The sequence below is a fragment of the Thermobia domestica genome, chromosome 4, assembly GCF_964235325.1.
Source record: "Thermobia domestica chromosome 4, izTheDome1.hap1.1, whole genome shotgun sequence".
NCBI classification, from domain to species: Eukaryota; Metazoa; Arthropoda; class Insecta; order Zygentoma; family Lepismatidae; genus Thermobia; species Thermobia domestica.
In genome coordinates, this window is record NC_137457.1 from 320,046,085 (window position 1) to 320,064,239 (window position 18,155).

At 37.7% G+C, this 18,155-nt stretch overlaps 1 protein-coding gene across 1 annotated transcript in view; it reads left to right on the top strand.

Annotated features, from left to right (window-relative positions):
* Shark (SH2 ankyrin repeat kinase) overlaps positions 1-18,155 on the top strand; it is a 66,801-nt gene that overhangs the window by 36,540 nt on the left and 12,106 nt on the right. The window contains exons 12-15 of the mRNA XM_081756610.1: positions 1,679-1,825; positions 4,833-4,941; positions 8,772-8,943; positions 14,982-15,108. Of these exons, the coding sequence (XP_081612736.1) occupies positions 1,679-1,825; positions 4,833-4,941; positions 8,772-8,943; positions 14,982-15,108 (555 nt within the window). The remainder of the gene's footprint in view (positions 1-1,678; positions 1,826-4,832; positions 4,942-8,771; positions 8,944-14,981; positions 15,109-18,155) is intronic.

An 18,155-nucleotide genomic window follows, 5' to 3' on the forward strand; every position in this document is an offset into this window, starting at 1 on the left:
AAATTGTGATGCGATTCAAAGAAAACAGAGTTTTATTCCAACCTCCGCAATAAACCACTATATTAGAAGTTATGGATTAAGCAGTTATAGATAAAACCCACTACGACGAGCTATGCACATATCAAGAACAGAAGAATTCCTGAATGATATACACACATCGTCCAACTTATTATACTTGTATTATTCATATTCTTAGCTTCTGTATACTTAGTAAGACTATTCATGGCTTTGGATTGATTGTTTTAACAAAAGAGACACTGACCAAAGCTTAAAACCCACTTTATTTTAAATTATAATTTGTAACTGTTTCGGATATCTAGCGTATCCTTATTCAGACACTATCGAAATTAATGAAAATACAGACATATATATACTTACACAAAGGTTAAAAAAATGAATGCAAAAAAAAGAAGAAGAAGAAGAAGAATTGAACAATTATCCCACGCAGATCCAGTCGTCACTTCGCCATCTTTCAGAATGGTCATTCTTTCTTCCCGCTTCCTTGACGAAGCCCCCTCCCATCGGTCTAGAACCCAGGAGTAAAATGAAGTCTTAAACCCGGGTTTGAGACCTCATAACATAAGAACTTTTATTCATTTCGTCTACACATGTACTCTCATTGGCTGGAGCATTATCATGACGTATGAGAAAGGTATGCGAGAGTACGTTATAACAATAGTTTCAGCGAATAAGGTTCAAACGTGAACAAAGAGTGCATTATAACGTAAAATAAAAGAAAACATAGAAATAAAACGAAATGCACTTCTTTAAATCCAGTGCATAAAATAAAATGAATATCCTCAAAATTAGTTCATAATAAAGATCACTATAATCTTCTCTACGTGATGGCTAAAGTACCGCTCGTGAAATGATGGGGATCTTGCTATATATCATAATGGCCAAGTTGCAGGTTCTTTTATTTGTCAAGGGAAGGTTAGTATCTTTGGTTAGTATTTGTATTGTAACAAAATTGAACTACTTTCTTTAATTTATTTAACCGTCCTTCGTGTATGCACGATCTTGTTTAAGAAAATAATCATATTTTAAAAAAGAAGAGAAGGAAAGCTAGGATTCAATTTTAACTGGACCTAAAATTCTTGAAGTTAGTGATCCATTTACTTTTTAATGTTACGCCAAACCAGAACGCTGATTGGCGATTACCGTTTAAAGTAGTATCCAAACTTTTAATTGCGTTTGTATCTGGTAATTTGTTATTTCGTTCTTATTGTTATGATCTGTTTCCCTTCCGTGGTGCCTTGGGAACCGAAGGAGCTACGTACAAAGGGTCTTCAGATTTGAGATCGCTTCTCCCTTTTTACCAGACATTATTATTATTATTAGTAGTAGTAGTAGTAGTAACTACTACTACTTCACCCCCCTCATTAATGGAACTTAGTTTGGAGACGCCAGATTTGTCAGTTTTGAATGTTATAATCTGCCTACGAGCGGTAATTCGACCTGCAGAACCGCCGACTGAGTGCACTGTCTGTCCTATAACGAAAAGAGTATATCAAATATATAAGCAAATGATAAAATCTAGGGATGTTTAAATAAAATAAATTACCATATTTTGGTATAATGATGAAACAGTATTATATATGATAAATGATAGAATGGCCTTATTAAAGAAGTAATAGTGTGCATAGGTAAGTTTACGCTCTCTTTGTTTCTGTTGCAGGAAGAAGTGGCCATAAAGACTTTACATCACGAATATATGCAGACGAACCGAGACGAGTTCCTAAGGGAAGCCAGGGTAATGATTGGTCTCAATCACCATTGCATTGTCCGTCTTATTGGAGTTTCAAGAGGACCTCCGTTACTTATGGTAAAGTAGCCTTATTTTTCTTTTCTTAGAAGGAAAACTAAAAATGACTCCAAACTTCGTGTTATCCTGTAGGTCCTCAATCTCGTGAGGTTACCCACCTATAGAGAAAATTAATAATATTCAGTGTGTTTCAAAATGAATACCGGGGTTCTAAGGCTTTGTAGGATTAGTACATTTAACGTACAATTGCAAATAATACATCAAATGACAGAGCAACTCAGTTTTTGCTACAAGTGTTCAGTAGGAGCATCATTTGTCACACGGCCAACATCGAGTCATAGACGAGAAAGGCCCATAAACTTTTCGCCGGGATATGGCACAAAACATATTCAATTTAGAGGAGTTTCGTAGGAATTGCTGGGGATTTGCTGATCCTCAGATGAGAACATTATGAGTGTTCACATCGCCACTAAAGTGAAATTTCGATTCACCACTGAAGACTTCACGACCCAGAAAATCTTCAATCCTGCAGCAACATTTCATTTACAAATTTGGCACGTAATTTGTAATCCGTAGCCTCTTAACAACTGCAAAGAATAAGGACGTAGTTGTGAACGTCTCTTTAAAATTCTGCACACAGACGGTTGCACTGTAACTATAGATTCAGTCTTTGCAAAATGTAAAACACAAAAAGCTTTCTTCTCACTAGTCGCCATCTTTGCTACTAGCGCTTTCTAACGGCAGACAGAGGAAACAATGCATGTCCATACGTGCGTTGCTCTTTCATTTGATATATTATTTGTAATTGTAAGTTAATTGTAATAAATACTACAGAGCCTTAAAACCCCGATATTCATTTTTGAGATAACGAGTATTATGAGATCTAAATAAATCTGGAGATTTGTTGGTCCCACTTCTCCTTTAACCTCATAGTTAATGTCCAGGGAGTCTTCAAGAATAAATTAAATTTCTCGTTTTATGTCCTACGATCATGTGCCGAAGCTAAGGGAGACTGTGATGATGATAGTGAATGAATTAAGTGGAAGAAAACGGATAAAACTCACGTACACTATGTTTCTCCATCACCAAAATCCACTTGACGCTAGCTGAAATCGAACCAGGGACTACGCACACCAAAAGTGAGTGCCCTGCTATTGAGCCACCGCCCTTAGGAATAAGTAAGAAAATAATGGTCGCCTTCTGTATGGAGATAGAAGTCCAAGGGCTGTGTATGGAGATAGAAGCTCTACACTTTCTTGAGTTCGTCACTCAGGAAGATAATATAGTCAGCACCAGACTCTAGCCTCCTGTATTTCCGCAGGTTGTTCCAGTATCCATTTTAAAGAAGCTGCATGAACTTCAAAGACATTTTGCAGCAAGGGTAGAACGAGAAACATTTCCAGCCCCCAATGTTTTCGTATCCATTGTACCTTATTTGCTCTTAGCTGTTTGAAGTTAGAATACGTCTTAAAGGGAGGAAATTGGTTCGGGTGCTTTGAAGTTGGTAATTTCTATCACGGAAACTAGCGTATTAGGCAAGGCAGTGAAACTTGAAAAATAAAGTTTCTATGTGTTAAAATTGAATTTTAAAAGAGCGCCAGGAATTGAACCTGAATCCCCAATGTACGTTGTCGATGCATTAACCATTACGCTATCCAATCCACGAACGTATTTTCAGTTTTGAGGACACTGTTGTATGTCGTAGATCACATGAGCTGTTCTTCTGCAACGCATTTCCGTTATGTTATTTTTTTTAATAATCGCTGGGTTTGTTCAAGCACAACAGACGACATTCATTTGTGGAGAGGCTGCGCGATCTAAGACATACAGTGTGCAGTTGTGTGTGAAAGTGTAATGGTTAAGGTACTGGTAGTAGACACCAGGAATTGATGATCGAGGTCCAGTCGTACGTTTTCACTGCTTGAACATTCAGTGTACGTTCATCATAGTAAAGAATTTTAAAAAATAAATTAAAATGAAAACGTCTGCCTGTAATTTTCTCTTCTCATAAAGAAAATGGTTACACGTACCTTTCTTCTAAGGGTCATAATACAATCAATCTGTTCACGAATACCATATTTACGCAAATCTAAGACGCCTTCAAATATAAGACGCACCCCCAATTTTTGAAGGAAAAATTGAAAACACACTCTTAGCGGATGTAAGACACACTCTTAGCGGAAAAAAAAGAAAAGAAACTATGGCACAGGAACAAAAGGGTAACTATATCACGAACAAACAGGTCTTTTCGAACGGGTCACAATGCTGGAAGGCGTCAGCTTTAAAACTGGACGTGCAGATCTTCGGGAAAGCAGGTGGTCATTCCCAAACAATGACTCACTCACCCGTACCACCCCCTCCTTCCAAAAACCTGTTTGTGCCTCCAACTTCCTGATTTGCAGCATTTTTAAACTCCTTATTTTGTTATCAATTGTCGTGCTTCAAGATGTGTAACTCACTTGTTTGTTCTCTTTAAACGGAGGAAGACACCAGCCACGGTATATCGGAGGAAAAGGAATAATTCTGCTGTCGTAAATTAACAAGAATGATTCATCTCTCATTTGCCACTGGTTTGCGGGCTAATTTTAAAAGGTTTTTATTTCGCGTAAAATGCACGATTTTAGTTCTGGATTCTGTTCGTACACACAAAATACACATTCTTTACAGAATCGTGATTAACGGGATTAGCAATTTTTGGCAAAACTCCATGTAACCTGATCTACATTTGCATAACTCAGATCAAAGACGCACCTGGATTTTGGAGGTAAAAATATCGCCAAAAACCGCGTCTTAGAATCGCGTAAATACGACATTTGAATGAGTAAAAGTAAAAACTAAAAAGAACCTAAAATATTGAGTTTAGAAAAAGACTGGATAAGTAAGCACAGTATACGAAAGAAATGATATAATGTTTTCTTCCAGTTTTAACGACGAGAGAACTTGTAATGTTATCTCTGACTTCAATACAAACGTAAAATTACGATTCGAATGACAAAATATTTAGCTTTAATGATCATATGTGATTTATGTTTTTGACTAATATTTTCTTGTGTGTGTGATTTTTTAGGTTCAGGAATTAGTTCCTTTAGGATCGATGTTGGATTACTTGTTAGAGTTTCCAGACAAAGTAAACCCGCATTACGAATTAAAGTTGTGGGCTTCTCAAATAGCATGTGGTAAGTTCAGGTTTCATTGATAGCCTACTTAAAATCCTCATTGACAACACATCTAAAAAAAAAGTAAGATTATTTTTCTTAAGGTTGGTTTAAAGGGACAAATTTTGCCGATAGATGGCACTACAGTCTTCGTATCTCTCCCATGTATGTTTTACCTTTTACGAAAACTCACGATTTCTCTTACAAATTTCAACCTAGCGACTTCAAATTTTTAGAAAAGGAACTTCATAACCTATCGAAAGCAATAATCCGTGGCGATTTTTTATTTAGAATTTTCTTTGTTGTTGAAATGGATATCCACACCTTTAACAGTGGAACTGTTTCAACAATGAAGAAAATCTATATATATAAAAGAGAACGTACAAAATTTTGTCCGCTCATCACGCTAATACGGCTGAATCAATTTCTTTCATTTTTGGGGGGTTATTAGGATTTGGACCCTAGATGGTTTTTATCATATCACTTTAATTTTTAATTACCAGTGTCTTGAGATAATTGACCATTCAAGTGTCCATAACGTACAAATCCTTTGTTATTAGTTCATCATAGGTAAAAATAAACGTATTTATATGCAACCCGCATGACCGTGTCACTCGGCGGGTTAACATAAATGACAGGCGATATACAGCGGAAAATAGCTTGAATCTTCTGTTTAAAATTTTTTAATTGATTTGCTTATTTTTACAGACACTTTTACAATATGCCAGCACCGGGATGACCGCAGCGAAGCGGGGCGGGTTAACATAAATGACAGGCGATATAATGTTAAGATTTACTGCAATCTTCTATGGTTTTTATCATATCACTTGAAAGCGAAAAAGTAAAAATTATCTAAGTAACAAAGTTTATTGCGTTCCGGGGTGACCGCAGCGAAGCGGGGTGAACGCTGCTAGTTCTAAATAAAAAATCGGCACGGATTATTCCCTTTAATAGGTTATGAAGCTTCTTCTCTAAAAATTTGAAGTCTATAGATTGAAATTTGTAAGATAAATTGTAAATTTTCGTGAAAGGTAAAAAATACATGGGAGAGATACAAAGAATGTAGTGACATCTATCGTCAAAACTTGTCCCTTTACACTAATCTTAAGCTGCTTTATGCAGTGAAGAAGAAGGAATTTCTTTGCTTTCCGTAAATAGTTCTCTGTAATAATTGAAGTAAATGCCAACACTAAGTAATTTTGTATGACTTCTTGTGTAATTGAACTTTAATAACAGTTAGAAATATATACGAGGGACAGCCAAATCTTCCCGGAATGTTGTAGTTTTAGTATTCGTGATCCAATCCCAATGAATAGTGTACAGTACAGTTCGTACGTTGTCTAATTATGAACTTGCAAATGTGAACAGGTTCATAGCAGCCAGTGTACGAGTAACATAGCTGAACAAAGGAGTGTATGGCGATGAGTTGGCACAATGCCACAGATCGAGCAACGCACAAACGTCAAGTTCATGTGCAAATTGGGGAAAATCTGCTGCAGAAACTTTGATAGCCTTAAGAACAATTTAGCGCCATCGGATGTTTGGCTCTTCCCAAAGCTAAGAATGGGCCTTTTTTAAATTTCGCCAACGTAGAAGAGATTAAAACCAACGCGGCGGCTGAGCTTCGGAAGATAACCAAAAGAGGCCTTTCGTCGGTGTTTCCACCAATCGTAGGAGCGGTGGAACAAATGTGTGTCCGGGTGTCTATCGGTCACGAAAGTCATGAAAAAGTCACGAAATCAGAAAACGGTCATGGATGTCAAGAAAAAGTCACGAAATTTAGTTTTTGGGTCACGATTTTTTAAAAATATGTACAAATATAAGCATAAACTGGAAACTTTTGTTCTATAAAAAGTCAAAATTCGGCTTTAGATGCGTTACCAAATTGCAAGCAAAGCACGCTTCTATCGCATGCATGAAAATTCGGCCCAATTTGCATCCAAATTCGCTCTTGAAAATATTAGTAAATATTATGATTTGGGAAAGAAAAGGTCACGAAAAAGTCACGAAATTTCATTTTGGAATTTTAGTAGACACCCTGTGTGTGTGTGTGTTTGTGTGTGTTGCGAAGGTGCTAACTTTGAAGATGATTAAGTAAATGTGTACTTATATTCTGGTAATAAAGAGCTACAACAAAATATTGTGGTAATAAAGAGCTACAACAAAATATTGTGGTAGTAAAGAGCTACAACAGAATATTGTGGTGAAAGAGCTACAACAAAATATTGTGGTAATAAAGAGCTACAACAGAATATTGTGGTAATAAAGAGCTACAACAGAATATTGTGGTAATAAAGCGCTACAACAAAATATTGTGGTAATAAAGAGCTACAACAGAATATTGTGGTAATAAAGAGCTACAACAGAATTCCCGGAAGTTTTTGACTGCTCCTCGTATTCAAAGAACAAATTTTAGATGTCATATATATCTACAAGCAATAATGAAATAGAAATGTTAACGATAAATTGTGTTATATCAAAAACTTCGGGAAAGAAGATTCATTTTTCAATTGGAGAAACTGCCTTTTTCGTAAAGAATTTATTCTATAGTGCTTAGCGTTCAGAGCCATCTATTGGTGAGGTAGAGTAAGTTGATTCACTTTCAATAATTTATCCTTTCATTTATTAGCTTAAAGGACATAAACATCAGATTTCACTTCTGTAACAATCAAATTATTGTTAAAGAGACGGAAACTCTCCCGTCCATCCTTTACAAGCTATCGTAAATTTAATTACAGCACTCATGGGTTAGATGATATTAACTGATAAATTATATGATAGTTTTCAGAACATTGCATTATATCGTTTGTCACCGATTCTGTTATCAATAACTATCAGGTGTTGGCATAACGTTGCATTATATCGTTTGTCTCCGATTCTAATATCAGTAACGAGCTCCCTTGTGGAAATGAGAATACTGAACGCGCCCTTAGAGTAAGAGACCCGCGTTCGATTCCCGGCTGGAGCTCATAGGGTTGAGGTCTCACGTTAACCTGTAGGTCAATGTCTCATATAGCCTCGCTACCGATCGGGACGCTAAACTCACCGATTCTAGTAGCAATAACTCTGTAAGATATTATTATAGTAATGGCAAAGGGATGAATGTGATCACAATTCTCAAACCCTGTAGTTGAATCGAATTGTGAATGTAGTACGGCCAGATGGAAGAATCAAATCTATTACATTTCTCAAAACAATAAGGGAAACCGTTAAAAAAAATAAAAAAAAAGTTTTATTCGATTATAAACCAATCTTCTAAGAAATCAATAAATAAATAAATTAGAAAATTGTTAATGAAGCAAACAAAACATAAGGAATAAAGTTTCTGTCACTTAATTGTTGAGTAATTCATCAGCATCAAGAGGTTCAGATTCATTGTCATTAGTTCTTTGTCACTGTCTTTGTGCAGAGTATTGTCTTTTGTGCCCTCAAGCGCATTCGAGTTCAAACACATTTTAAACACACGATCGACGTCTCTCAAGTCTCTACAAATCTACTGCCAATAGAAGAAAATCCATTGACTTGGCAACATCGAGTGTATGAGATGGCAAAAACTTAACTTGTGGCGCTTCTGGCGATATGCTTTGGAACATTTTCTTGTTGCGACAATAAATAATGTCGTCTGCTTTACTGACTGTATTAACGATATTAATTCTAAGCCGAGAAGCATTTTTGAACCAATAGTCAGCTTATAATCGGTTAACTATAATATTGAAAATGACATAAAACTGTTATTATTGTAGTTAATTATCATTTTGCGTTATTCATTTATTTTAGCCACATGTGTAACCTCGATTTTAAATTTCAGTTCAAAACCTTCAAAGTTTTTCATAGATGTCTATGAATTTCAGGGATGCTGTACTTGGAGCAACAGCGATTTGTCCACCGTGATTTAGCTGCTCGCAACATTCTTTTGGCGTCGAGGCATCAAGCCAAGATAAGTGACTTCGGTTTGTCACGTGCCGTAGGAGCAGATCATGAATATTATCGAGCAACACAAGGAGGAAGATGGCCCATTAAATGGTAAGATTTTATCTGTATTAAAAGCCATAGCCCATTAAATGGTAAGATTTTATGTGTATTAAAAGCCATGGCCCATTAAATGGTAAGATTTTATGTGTATTAAAAGCCATGGCCCATTAAATGGTAAGATTTTATGTGTATTAAAACCCATGGAATTCTATCCTTCTTATGCACTTTTACTGATCTACTGGCTCCATTACTTTTATCTTGTTGCACTAACCTTTAAACGCCGAAGGACGCAACTGCTGCGTCAAGGATTTAAAACTTAATAGCTCAGCCCATAATTAAGCTAGGAAGATACTTTTGGTGTCAGTGTGTTCCAGAAGGATGAAGCTTGCCGCCGATATACATTTTATGTATATAGGGGGTACTACGGCGGAGAGAAGGAGGGTAAAATTGGTGTCTTTTTTTCATCAGGTTTTTTAGAGGGTATTCTCTCCCTTTGGGGTACAGTCGTAAAAATTGGTATGTGAAGCAGTGAAGTATTCAACTACACGCTAATACCCTGCAGAGCCAGTCGATCTCATATAGTGGGAGAAGCAAAGTTGGCCAATTTTTTGAGTCTCAGTTTTTTGACGTAAATTACATTTATTTTGAGAACGGTTCCGTATAAGACGTCCACTAGGAATAGGCAAGAATTGCACAAATGTTACCTCGTTTGAACCTGTTTTCCATAAGCTTTCCAACGTTGTACAAATCATGACTCTGTGGTAATTAAGGCTGACAACGTGAAGGTCTGCAACAGCTCTTCAAAAGTGATATACAGGGCATTTTTATAGGACTTCGTTTTGAAATTTATCTCGCTTTGTATTGCAGCAATAGTTACTTTTTTTAAAAAAAATATTATTATCACAAGTACCGTATTCTCGCGTGTATAAGCCGCACTTTTTTTTCACGAAAAAGCAAACGAAAATGTAGGGTGCGGCTTATACACGCGAATGATTTAAAATGGCTTAAAGATAATTACGGTATTATTTTTTGCGTTTGTTGTACGGTATTTACCGCATATCACAAGAAACACGTATAGAAAACAAATCCACAAAGCCACAATCAGACGAAACAACAATTCAATTCAGGAACAAACACGTTAACTCAAATACCGCTATTGTTGATTTGAATCAACAATTACCGGTAAACGAACAAAATATTTTTTTTAACGGAAGTAAAGTTAAATTTTAAGGATGCGGCTTATACACGCGAGAATACGGTAAATTGCCTACACATTAGGTTCATTTTGTCAGCATAGAATGACTGTAAAGATTGCCAGGCCCCCAAATTCTATTTTTCTTGTAAATTTTTGTGTATTCTTTTCATATTTTTAAGGATTTTTTTTCTTCTACGAATAGGGCAGAAATCGCGCAAGTATTCTCTCGTTGAAATCAGTGTTCCATAAGCTTTCCAGTGAGGTATGAATCATTACTACCCTGTGATCATTAGGGGGGGGGAGGGGATTTATCATGGCCCCGAAAGGTAGAGTGTACTATTTCGTTCACTACTATCATGTAATCTGCGTCGTGCTTCATAGATCGTTCACTGTTCTGTAACTTTTTAGACTTCCAAACTGTACTATGGGTAAATATGGAATGGAATGTACAGTATGATTAAAAATTCCGTAATCAAATTCCAGGAGATAATCTCTAGTACCAAATGAAAGAAAAAAAGTTCTAATAAATGTTTGTCGAAGACGCCTGTTTTCAAGAATTATACAAACCTCCGGAAATGCGAAATATCACGTTTTAAAACGCCTAGGTTGGAAAATTATGAGGCATATCGTAAGTGGTTCAAGGAATTACATAGGAAACCAGTATATTCTGTCTCTAAATATCCATGTGCTATACCTGCCCTCTACCATTTCATTCTCCTTCAGTTGCTTCCAAGTACTAGAATTAAAACAAGAAAATTAAACGAGAGATGCGGGCGGGAATATTGTCTCTAAATATGTATTGAGGTATGCAAAGAATAAAAGGAAGTATAGAGTCCAAGATTGCATAGAATGCTGGAGGAAGAATTCTTGTTTTCGTCTGCTTCCTCAGTCATCCTAAATACTAAAAACAAATTAAAAAGAGAGGAAAAAATATAACGACAAAACAATCTATGACTGTAAGATACAGATGATTTAAGCCAAAAATTAAGAACTTCATTAACCTTGGAGTGAACCCCCTTTATTTCGAATTTATGGTCTATATTAAAAGGTCTTGTGCCTCAGGCAGCTCAGTCGACCATCCAAGCCACTCTATTGTCATATAATACTCGGCACCTGGAAATGCATAAGGTTTTTTTTTTAAAATTGAAATTATATTTTAGTGTACAATTTCGTACGCAGTAATTAGAAAGTGACAATATGGTCAAGGTTGTGTGAATAGGGAAACAAACTTTCTCATCGAAGACAACAACAGCCAGGTGACCTTTACATAAGCTTCTCGGCCCGTTGCTTTTTCCAAAACAAACACCTCGTGACGTGATGGACTTTCCTAGAGTAAAATAAAAACAAAAATACTTACTGAAAACAATTTTTGGATTTTTCACCATCATACGTCACGAGATTCAATAATATAAAAAGCACGGGCAAGAGGCAGAAGAGGAGGAAAATTGATCCATCCTTCGTTCCATACAGTTTGGGTCAGAACTTCAAGAAGCAGCCATGGAGTTTGGGATTTGTGCCTTGTAAGTATCCTTTCTTTACTACAATATTCCTTTCCACTTTGGAGAGGAGATTCAGCAAAAACTCTGCCATCTGGCATGTAACGAGTCATTTGTCATTGTGGGTGTAAGTCTCCTGAGTGGCACGCAACCCACTGATTTTGTTTTCTTCTATACATGCAATTCAAAAATTTTATTCTGTACAAATCAGTAATAATAAATTGTATTTTAAATGGGGATACTCAATTTTATTTTAAAGCCCTAATATGGCTTGCTTTAGCATTTTTTAAAATATATTTTACTATAGACAGATTCGTAGCCCCGCGTGGTGTAATCGCTAACGTTCTCACCTTAGGTGCGAGCGGTCCCGGGTTCAATTCCCGGTGGAAACACTCGGTCGAAAAACCTCACTCACGGCTTTTTCAGGCCAACTATCTTGAGTGAGGTTTTTCCTGGGTTTCCCTCATTCGCACCAGGCAAATGCCGGGGTGGTACCTAACTTATACTAACCTAGCTTTCTTCCTTCCCTTTCCCCGAATAGTGTATTCGCCGAGAGACGTCATCCCTCATATACGTGACGGGCTAAATGGCCATAGATGCCGACAGGCCAGAAATCTAATTCCTAATCCTAATCCTAGTGACTGGCTAACATGACCATAGATACCGAAAGCCCAGAAATCTAATTCCTAATCCTAACTATTGGCTAACATGGCCATAGATACCGAAAGCCCAGAAATCTAATTCCTAATCCTAATCCTAGTGACTGGCTAACATGGCCATAGATACCGAAAGCCCAGAAATCTAATTCCTAATCCTAATCCTAGTGACGATTTAATATGGCCATAGATGCCGAAAGCCCAGAAATCTAATTCCTAATCCTAATCTGTAGAGACTCCATCAACATAACTGTATATATGCTGCATTTGAGCACAAATAAATTAATTTTAGATGGAATTCTTGACAAGGGGCTGCGATGGCTCAGTGGTAGAATGTTTCCTCTCGTGCGTGATATTCATGGTTTTGTACCAGCGCACGTGGATCTGGGTGGGCTGAGTGTATTGCAGTGGGCTTTCTGGTTGATAAACACCGCTTGTGTGTGGATTTTCTTGGGTTTCTTCTACCCCACATCAGGGGCGGATCCAGGGGTGCGATCGGGGCAATCTTCCTCCCCCCCAGAATAGTAAACTTTCTTATTTTTTATATATAAATAAAACCCATCCCAAAGTTTGGAGCCCTTAAAAGTAGCAGTATGACATCCCACCGCTTCCCCCCCAGAAGTCGGTCCTGGATCCGCCCCTGCCCTACATACACATACTTCCTTCATTCTGCCGTTACGTACATTACCATAGTTACTGTCTCCCTTTGTCTCGGAGCATGAACATGGCACGTTAAACAAAAGAAAGAAAAAAACGAAAACAAGAAAAATTTTGACAAGGGTTCTGACTGACACACACAAGAATGCTGCAGAATGTATGTATCATTGGATTTATTTAACAGAAATTAGTAGACTTCCCTTACCAGTCTTGAAATCTCAGACTATAGTCCTCTTGAGATTATTGTAATCTGATTCGTAGCGTAAAAATAACAGCAAGATGTGTAAAAGTCAAAGATTTATTTATCCTTGAGTATATTGGCTGCATTGACTTCACGATGATGACTTCCATTGCAGGTTTATTCCTTTGTTTTTTGTTACTCTGTATATGTATGGTTGCTTTTGCTACATAGAATATGAACATTCATTTAAGAGGCCTCATCCCGGCGAAATTAAAATACCGCTAATTTTACAGTAATTATGTGACATCTTCAAATAGATAAAAGATTATTGAAATATGGAACAAGAGCGCTCGAGACAGTATTATTTTGCGTGAGGTACCGCTATCACAAGTCACCTAGTGGCTTTCCATTTTCAACCGTTTAGAAACGCGAAAATAAATGCCGATTTTCAAAATGGTTCGAAATCGAAAGCAGGTAAGTGAGTCGTGATAACGGTATCTCATGTTAAATGAGATTGTCTAGGGTGCTCTTGTTCCACATTTCGATTATCTTTTATCTATTTGAAGATGTTACATAATTGCTGTAAAATTAGCGGTATTTTAATTTCGCCGGGATGAGGCCTCTTAGAAGAATGTTCATATGTTATGTAGCAAAAGTCCCCATACATATACGGACTAACAAAAAAAACAGAGGAATAAAACTGCAATGTAAGGCGTCATCGTGAAGTCAATGCAGCCAATATAATCAAGGATCAATAAATCTTTGACTTTTACACACCTTGCTGTTATTTTTACGCTACGAATCAGATTACAATAATCTCACAGGACTATAGTCTGAGATTTCAAAACTGGTAAGGGAAGTCCCCCACGAATGAGTGGGGGAGTATAGGAGCTCAACATGGTGAGACGGTGGCGAGAGAGAATTTCTTTTAACCCTCGCACTTTTTTAGCGCCGACTACCAAGGGCTATTTTGTACTCATCTGTTAAGATTAAATATATCTCGCAAAAGAAACAAATTAGAAACTCAGAAAAAATCTAACAGTGATTGAAGTGATCATTACATGGGATAAGACTAACAACTATTTTATTATACTGACATCTAGGATTGACACATCTAAATGTCAGTCACATATCCTACCAACGGCGGGGTGTGCTTTGTGTCCACCAACTTAAAATAGCAAATTTGCGAGACATACTACCGTTCAGTTTCCACCACCAAAAGGTATACGGTTCGTTCAGCTAAACATGGTGAGTAATAATGTTCATTTTATTTTATTTTTATTTACAATTTTAAAGAAACGATTAGAAGAGTAATTACAAAAAACATACTGTGGTGGCTACAGAGTACTCTTTTTTAGCGAGTGTTAACATGAATTGAGGGACGATTTGTGTAAGAGAAGCTCTGAATCTCCACTGTTTGAATTTGTATTAAGGACTTTACCTAGCAGAACCAAGGGTGTTGGTGCGCGTTTCAGGTAGTTTGCGTTACTTTTACCGGGCGAAGAATAACATTGAAGAATATTTACCCAGATAGACGACTTTGGGTCGTTTGTATATAAACAAATCTTTTTTTTTCAGTTTTATGTCCAACGGTTATGCCGTATAGACTAAAGGAGACAGTGATGATGAGGAATGAAGAAAGTGGGAGGAAACGGAAGAACCCAGAGAAAAAACGTTGTTTGTCCACCACAAAGCCCATTTGGCGCGAACTGGGATCGAACCAGGGACCCCACGCACCAGAGGTAAACACTCTACCACTAAGCCACCGCTGCCCCTATGTATAAACAAAAACGTGAATCCAAATAGAATTGTAACAATCGAATTTGTAAATTTATGTTTAGTATTTGTATAATGTGATTACTGTTTGCTTTTCTTAACATAATGTGTATAAATGTATGTTACAGGTATGCTCCTGAATCCTACAACTACGGGACTTTTTCTCATGCTAGTGATGTATGGAGCTATGGTATTACATTATGGGAGATGTTCTCCTATGGAGATCAACCATATGGTGATATGAAAGGAGCAGAGGTGTGTATTTGGTTAAACATTTAAAATAAATTAGGATTATCATCCTTGGCAAGCCACTTGTTAAAGATTTAGAAACTTCCTATGCGTTACGGTCCTGTGGCCCCGCGTAGCGTAGTCGCTAGCGCTCTCGTCTGTGGTACGAGCGGTTCTGGGTTCAATTCCTAGTGGAGGCACTCGGTGAAAAAAGTATAAAAGCTTTTTCAGGCCAACGATCCTGAGTTTTCCTCATTCACACCAGGCAAATGCCGGAATAGTACCTAACATATATGTCACAGGCTGCTTTCTTCCTTCTCTTTCCTTGTATAGTGTGGTTGCCGACGGAAGTCATTCCTCATACTAGGGAGACCCGGGTTCGATTCCCGGTGGGAGCTCATGTGGTTCGGATTCCACGTTAATCAGTAGGTCCACGTTTCATATAGCCTCGCTGCTGAACGGGACGATAAACTTAAAATCAACTCCTCATACTAGGGAAGTCATTCCTCATACGGGAAACATAGCCAATATATGTTTCCCGTAGCTGTAAAAAAAATATACCGTATTTATCCGTGTATGCCGCGCACCTTTTCTGTACAAAAACGAAGTCAAAAATCAGGGTGCGCGGCATACACGAGGAAATGTAGAATTGACTGAGCCACCAAACATTTAAAATCACGGGGAGTTTTTATTAACCTAATACTGGAATATTGTGAGTAATTTTACAAGAGTAGAAAAGTTTTAATATAAAATGACAAGTTACAGCTCATCTTTCCTCTTACATCTACATGATCGGCCGATCACAAAAATACCGTACATGTACTACCATCTATTGGCCAAGTCTTCGACCATGCACTAGTTTTCAATAAGGATCAATGGATGGCTCTTGCAGCTGATGACAATTGACTAGCTTGCAGCGTACTTGGAAATTCTTACTATGGCCACTTTTGGCGCTCGGGCATCCTTTTGTAAATTCATGGCACTAGTGGCAGTTTGAAGCCCAGTCGGATTTGTTATTCTGTGAAGCAGGTACTATTAACATTCAGAAATGCCAGAATAAGGACTGTATCGAAAAGTAACTATCAACATTGGTGGCGCTGGTAGGCACGGACCAGGCAGCTGAAAGTGAGTCCACGCAGGCTGCGGGTTAGTTGGCAAGTTGTACTTCGCTGCTGTAGCGTGTTGAATGCCGTGTGAGGAGTTGCAGAGGCTATGGGACGAATTCCGAGGAAAGTGAAGTGCAAAATTGTGCACATATGGTGTTCCCAAAAAGGAGTCACCTACAATCAGATAGCAAAACAGGTGAAAGTGCATCATGCAAGTGTGAAAGCTATTATTGAAAAGTTTGGTAATCATTTTACTTTTACAGATTTGCCGAGATCGGGGCGAAAAAAGGGTGCACGTAACCCAAAACTGCACCAAAAAGTGGTGAGGTTAATCAAACAAAATCCATCATTATCTGTTCGCGATTTAGCGAAAAAGGCAGGTACTACGATCGCAATGGTTCAAAGAATTAAAACTAGGAATCATTTGAAAACCTACAGAAAGCAAAAAATAGCCAAACAATCGTCAAAGCAAAAATTAAGAGCACAATCACGAGCTCGCAAATTGTATGAACGAATTGTGAGCAGGGAAGGACAATGTGTTTTGATGGACGATGAAACTTACGTGAAGGAGGACTTTACAACACTTCCTGGCCCTCAATATTATACAAAAGTCAAAGATGAAGATGTGGATGACTTGGTCAAATGTGTTTCAGTGGACAAATTTGGACCAAAAGTGCTCGTGTGGCTTACGATCTGGAATTTTCTATACACAGGGAACTATTAATGCCGAAATATATGAAAAGGAATGTCTACAGAAAAGATTGCTCCCTCTGTATAAAAAGCACAGTGTTCCCCCATTGTTTTGGCCGGATTTGGCGACGGCCCACTACGCTAAATCTACTCAAAACTGGTACATTAAACACAAAGTGGATTTTGTTGCAAAACATATGAATCCACCAAACTGCCCTCAGCTCCGACCTATTGAACGGTATTGGGCGCTTGTGAAGAAAAATGTCAAACAGGGTGGTAAAGCTGCCAGGAACATGGCTGAATTCAGAAAATATTGGTCTGCCGCAACGAGAAAATGCACCGCCAATACTGTGCAGAAACTATTGGGTGGTGTCCGACGAAAGCTTCGTTCATTCATCAGACACGAACTGTAAATGTATACTTTTTTTCTCTGTGTATTCAACAAGTATTGTAGTATAACAAATTGTCTTTATTTTTTGTACATCATCTTCCATTTTTATTCCTATTAATCATACATGTTGATAGTTACTTTTCGATACAGTCCTTATAAGGAGAGTGCTAAAAAGCTAATTTTTAAAAGGTTTGGACAAATTGGTGCAACAGTGGAACCAATGTCTGAATCTCATTGAAGGTTATGTGGGAAAATGAGGAATGACCTACTTACATATGTATGTTTAGTTTACAAATGTGTCTTTTTTACAGCTTAGGGAAACTTACATACTCAACGGCCCACGTACGTGACGGGCTAACATGGCCATAGATGCCGTGAACCCAGAAATCTAATTCCTAATACTAAGGATTACGGTTCTCTGAGAAAGTTGCGTACCTGCCTCATCTTGTTTCTGCCCATTGATTTATACGAGGATATTTTCAAAACTTTCTGGCCTGATGCTGAAATATCTTTCGACTGGTAATAAGCTGTTCATTGCATGTAACGCCATCTGCAGAAGAAATAATGTATCAGTCTCAACTGTCTAGCTGCGCCAGTTCGTTCTGAGCTGTTATTTTAAATCTGTCGATGTGCGTTGAGTTCGGAACTATATAACAGTGCTTCAGACCACATAACTGTTGCCAAGACTACGGTGCTAAATCTGGACTGTAGATGGGTGCTGAACCTTGTCGAAACTAGTCTTTCACTGCAGCCTTGGTAACAACAGCCGTATGGACGAGCATTGTCATGCAGTAAGCGACTGACTCAGATGACTACCTCCAACAAACTGTCGTGGCTAAACGATTGAAATTAGTTAATTATTTCTTCCATAAATGGCAGTGTATGCC